The 5,473-nt window shown below is 52.7% G+C and overlaps 1 protein-coding gene across 1 annotated transcript; it reads right to left on the minus strand.

Annotated features, from left to right (window-relative positions):
* Positions 1 to 1,522: 1,522 nt before the first annotated feature.
* Positions 1,523 to 2,494, minus strand: LOC103904789 (probable G-protein coupled receptor 34). The gene has a single exon (XM_009286302.1). The coding sequence runs from the start codon at positions 2,492 to 2,494 to the stop codon at positions 1,523 to 1,525; it is 972 nt and encodes a 323-aa protein (XP_009284577.1).
* Between the last annotated feature and the right edge of the window lie 2,979 nt (positions 2,495 to 5,473).

A 5,473-nucleotide genomic window follows, 5' to 3' on the forward strand; every position in this document is an offset into this window, starting at 1 on the left:
CTCTGGTGTCACAATGCTGAGGCTTCTGAACCACACACCATTCCTGCTTTGACTCTTGTTAACGCTAATCGGAAAATGAGAACAGTTTTGTGACCTTTATTTGCAGCTTTCCACAGGAAGAGCTTGGCTTTCGGTATTTCCCACCACCCCCATTAAAGAGAAAAATATCCCTCTCCTGTTCTTAATGTTTTTAGTAGCAGAGATGAAAGAGCACAGTGAGTCTTGTCCTCTGATTTTTAAGGTGCTCCTTCGACAGAGCTACAGTGGGTTTGGGGTTGCTCAGACCTTAACTTGAAAGGTCTGAGGATTCAGTCTTTAACGAAACATTTTATTCTCCCAAGTATTATTCAAGTGTTTGAGCTAAGCAGTTACTAGAACAGTTCTAGTGTGAATGAAAATCTGAATGAAAATCCCTCCTCCTCGTTGCCCAGGCTGTGTTTGCCTGATGTGTGACAGGCTCACTCTGTGTCTCCAAGTCTGCAGTCTTCTAAAATAAGCAAACAGATGAGCATATGAAATGGAAAAAGAACAGGGAAATGTTCTCTTCTGCAGGAAGAGAATGGACACCAAAGAATAAGAAAGGCAGAAAATCTTGCTAGGCACTTCTGTGGTGCATTCCCTTTGGCTGTTGGACCCCTTGCTGGACGTTCTTGGCATGATCCAAGCGCCAAACAGTGCTGTGCGATGGCCAGGCAAAGCTGCTGGTCCTGGGTGAACATGCCAGTGAAATGAGCACGGGAAAATTGCTAAAGGAAGCCCAGAGCTGTCTGTTTGAATACACAGAAAAAGTGAGGCTGACCTGGAGTTACAAAGACTGCGGTAACAACAAGAGAGGAAAAGTTACCATTGTCCTGGTTTGCGGTTACAGGTTTGCAATGTTTCCTGGCATGCCTGTCCTCCAAGCCCCGCAGTGCACATTTCTGGGCTCCATCATGGAGCAAAATATTCACCCACTGCCCAAGCAATGCTGTGATGGGTGTCTCCCTCTTCTTTTCCCAATGCTTCTGCACTCATCATCTCCCTTTTCCTTTTCCTGCTTTCTCTGGTGTGGAGATGATGTGGCACTTAGAAAACATTCACAGCAGATTCCCATTCCCATTCCTCCCATTGCTCCTCTTCCTCTGATTGAAAGAGCCTGTCTCAGTCCTGGGCTCTGTACCTGCCCTTCCCCAGGCTGGGTGGAGACCCTAGGCCAAGTCTGTTTCTCCTTTGATGCTTCCAGCCTTCATTCTTCCTGGGAAATAAATTCTTCAGCTGTGTCAGCAGAGCTGGTGCAGGAAAAAGTAAGGTCCCAGTTATCCTTTCCTCTTCATTTACCCTCCCAAGGAAGCTCTAGCCCTGGTGATGTCAGTGGAAGAAACATGAAGTGGTTCCAGTTTCTTTCTCCATCTTCCCAGCAAGTCTTATCTGGTAAATACCAGCAGTCAGAGCAAATCCTTGATGAGAAGGTGTCATGCCTGAGACCTTGGCCCCGCTGGAAAGCCTATATCTCTCTCAGAGGCCTGCTGTGGCTCAGCCCCTCCTAGTTCCTTAGGAGAGGTCTCTTCAGCCTGCCCTGGATGGTGCAGAGCACAGCCCTCCGGAAGCTGCTGGACAAGAAGAAGAAGATGACTGGGTCAAGGCAGCTGTTGAGGGCTGAGATGCAGAGCACAAGCTCATTAGCGAGGTGGAGACCCTGCTTCCAGGGCAGACTAGAAATGGCCCCCACTTGTGCAAGGATGTAAGGAATGCGGACAATGTGATAGGGGGTGAAGCATACAATGAAGATGACCAGGACTACGAAGGTCTTGGCGATGGCTCTCGTGCTGGTCCTCTTCAGCTGCTGAGCTTTCACTGAGGAGACTCTATGGAGCTTGGCAAATATCTTGCTGTAGAAGTAGAGGAAGAGCAGCAGCAGGATGAAGAAAGTGGCTACTGCGACCATGTTAAAAGCTGCTGCTGTGGTGCTTTTGCTCCTGAAGTGGAAGCATTTATGGTCACAGGGCCCTTTTCCTCCTGTCTCAAAAAAGAAAGGCAGCATGAACGCTGTGTGCACCAACCAAACCACCCCAGAGGCCATGGTGCTACAGGATACAGTGTGAATCCTAAATTTCTGCAGGGGTCGGATGATCTTCAGGTAGCGATCAAGGCTGATCAGGCTGAGGAATGTGATGCTGACATACATGTTGAGGTAGAAGAAGGCCCCGACAATGTTGCAGAAGATCAGAGGCTCGCTTTTGCTTTGAAAGGTGATGCGGAAGGGCAGGCAGAGGGAGAGCAGCAGGTCAGAGAGCGCCAGGTTCCTCATGTACACGGTGATGGAGGTCCTGCGCTGCACGCCACACAAGAACACCCAGAGTGCCAGGGCGTTGCTGAGCAGCCCAATGATGAAGATGTGGGAGTAAATCACAGGGAGCGTCACAGAGAGGAACTTGTCTTGGATCTGACAACAGGAATTGCTGAGTCTGTGCTCTGTGAGCTGGCTGGCAGAAAAGGGGGTGGTCGGGGAGTCCATTGTTAGGGCCATGGATCTGGAAAGAAAAATGCAGGAGGTGTTGGAGCGGACATCTGCATGAGCTGGCTCCATGCAGGCACTGTTACTTGTAGGTATTGAAGACCCCTGCGGTACCTCTGTGGTTCCCTGGTGCCCCAAGTCACTGCAAACACAACTTTGTGGTCCCCCAAACTGTTATGTGAAGGCCACCAGCTTGCATAGCATATGGAAAACCGGACTGGAGACTTAGGAGCATGAGTCTGCCAGGCTCACACGCTGGCTTTTTGGCACTGCCTAAGAACCTCCCATGGGGCTCAGGCCTGCAGGAAAACCTCCACAGAGAATCTGCCTGTTCAACACTGGTGAGAAAACAGGCCACCACGCTCCTGCCACAGGCTGGTCTGGGCAGCCGGCAGCACTCTGCTGTCCCGGATGTGGTAACCATCTTTTCTCCTGGCTTCTCTCGTGCTGTTCCATGCTACTCTCTGATAAGAAAGGATGTGAGACTGGAGTGGTGGAAGTTGGTTGCTGTGTGCTAGGTAAGCACACCCTACTAAATAGCAAAATCTGGGGTTTCTCAGCAGGGGAAAAACACATTTTTGATTGTACGTGAGCAACCAAATGGGTATAGCAAACATGAATTCAGACCACATGCAGCATGATACATATGGATATCTTGGCGTTGTTGAGGGACACTGCTGAGGTCTGTCAGAGCTCCTTACCGTCCCCTCTGAGGCTGGGAAATCAAACCCACACCTGGCTGTTCCTTCGTTGCCATTCTGCTGCTCTCACGTCAGATACACAGGCTTGCCTCAGGAGCAAGGCCCCCCTCCACCAAACTCTTCCCTCCTACCCATCTCTCTCTCATGCCCATCCCTTCTCCCCCAGTGATCTCAGCGCTTGCAAGGTGCAGGACAGTGGGACCAGGGCTGCAGCTCTTGGCCAGCAGTGATGGTGCAGGGGGGTGCACTCGCGCTGCTGGTTCAGGTGGCTAGGCTGGAGCTCTGACTCTGGGCGCTGCGTACGTGTGTGTGCCTGTGTGGTTTTGGTCTCAGCACTCTTCTCATGACTTTACCCATAGCCGCTTTTCCGTCTGTGGTGCAAGGCTGTAGAGCTCCTCCACCAGCAAGGAGCAGGGAGCAAGCCCACGTCAGGGTTGGAGGCATTGCAGCCATGGTGGCCCGGCTCTGCCCAGCCCTGCTGGGGACTGACCCTAGAAGCACTTCGCGTGCCCACAAGCTCCCATTTCCCCTGGACAGGGATAGGAGGCCTGGTTTGTTCCAGCCCCTCACCCTTTACTCCTCTTCCTGCTTTCTATGATGTCGAGTGACCCATAGCTGCAAAAACCTCCAACTTCCTTCCCACCTGCCACAACTTCTTTAACAGACTTCTCTTCTCCCTTCTTACATCCCCAGCATGGACTGCAGGGCAGAGCCAGCCTCAGGCGCTTTAGGATGGAGGCAGCAGAGCTAGCTGGATTTGCTGCTTGCGACACACGGTGCTTTAAAAACACCATGGGTTGAATGCCTCAAATTCACAGTTCTGGCTTGCTGCATGGGGGTGATGCCACCAGGCACCTGATTGCTTCAAGCTGGATCCTTGTGGCATCTGTGTGTGCCTGCGTATGCACCCACCACAGTGCCTCTTACCTGCGGGTAAGAGGTCCCTGCAAGTGCAGGCACTGCTCCCCGTGTGTGTGCACAGCCTGAACATCAATACAAGCATATAGAGAGCTGCGTGTGTGTCATGCAGGGGTGCGTGCATGTATGTACAGCTCTGTGTGGGTATGTGCATGTATGTACAACTGCATGGCAGTGTGACCTTCATGTGCAAGTGAGAGTCGGTAGAGCGATACACATGCTTTGTGTGTGTCTGCATGCTTGTGACTACTACGGGGCTGTGACAGTTTGCCTGAGTGTACACAGCTGTGCCACAGTCCCCACACCTGTGTGCGACTCCAGCCATGCTTGAGCCCATGTGTGTGGCAGATGCCCCTGCCTGTCCTGGGCTCCTTCTGCTGAGGAAGGCCACCCAGCCCCGGCCCAGCTTTTCCCACCAGCCATAGTCCCAACCTGAGCTAGCTGGCCTCAGTACCCCCTGCTCCCTCTTTCCCCCCAACACTCACCCCCTTGACAAAGACATTCCAGTGACTCATAGCAAGAAGAAAAGCCACCCCAGAGTTACCTACCTCTCTCAGCACCTGTCCTCTGCTCCTTCCCCTGCTGTGACAGCAGTTCCTGCTCTCACCGGGGCCCCTATAAGCCTTTGGCTGGTGACGACATCTCTCACCGTGACAAACATCCTCCACGGTTTACCTGCTCCTCCCTTGATGGGTTTTTCCCCTTCTGGCCCTGGAGAGGAGGTGCATTTTGCAGGGGTTTGTCCTGATGCAGGCTCTTCAGTGCACCCCATGCACCCACTTCCCTGAGCAAGCACTTGCCACAGAAGCAGCAGCTCATGCGAATGAGCCGATTTAGAGAGAGCAGTGGTCCAGCCCAGGGTGCTGCTCTCTCCAAATTGGCTCATTCACACCAGCATGGGTCAAGCCGCAAGCTGAACCCGATATGCCTTGTGAAAGCACCCCATGCCACATCATCCACTGCCTTCAGGGACCACAGGGGGTGTTGGGCACTTAGGGGAGAGCTCAGCCACAGGGAAATGGGGCATGGCAGTGTGCCACCGCTCACAGCTACCCTACGGCATCAGGGCTGCAAGCGTGGGTCTATGCTGTCAGAAGGACGTCGAGGTGCTGGAGCGTGTCCAGAGAAGGGCAACGAGGCTGGTGAGGGGTCTGGAGAACAAGTCTTATGAGGAGCGGCTGAGGGAACTGGGACTGTTTAGCCTGGAGAAAAGGAGGCTGAGGGGAGACCTCATCGCTCTCTACAACTACCTGAAAGGAGTTTGTAGCGAGGTGGGTGTCGGTCTCTTCTCCCAAGTAACTAGCGATAGGACGAGAGGAAATGGCCTCAAGTTGCGCCAGGGGAGGTTTAGATTGGATGT

This window comes from Aptenodytes forsteri, unplaced genomic scaffold (genome assembly GCF_000699145.1).
Source record: "Aptenodytes forsteri isolate BGI_AS27 unplaced genomic scaffold, ASM69914v1 Scaffold888, whole genome shotgun sequence".
Taxonomy (NCBI): Eukaryota; Metazoa; Chordata; class Aves; order Sphenisciformes; family Spheniscidae; genus Aptenodytes; species Aptenodytes forsteri.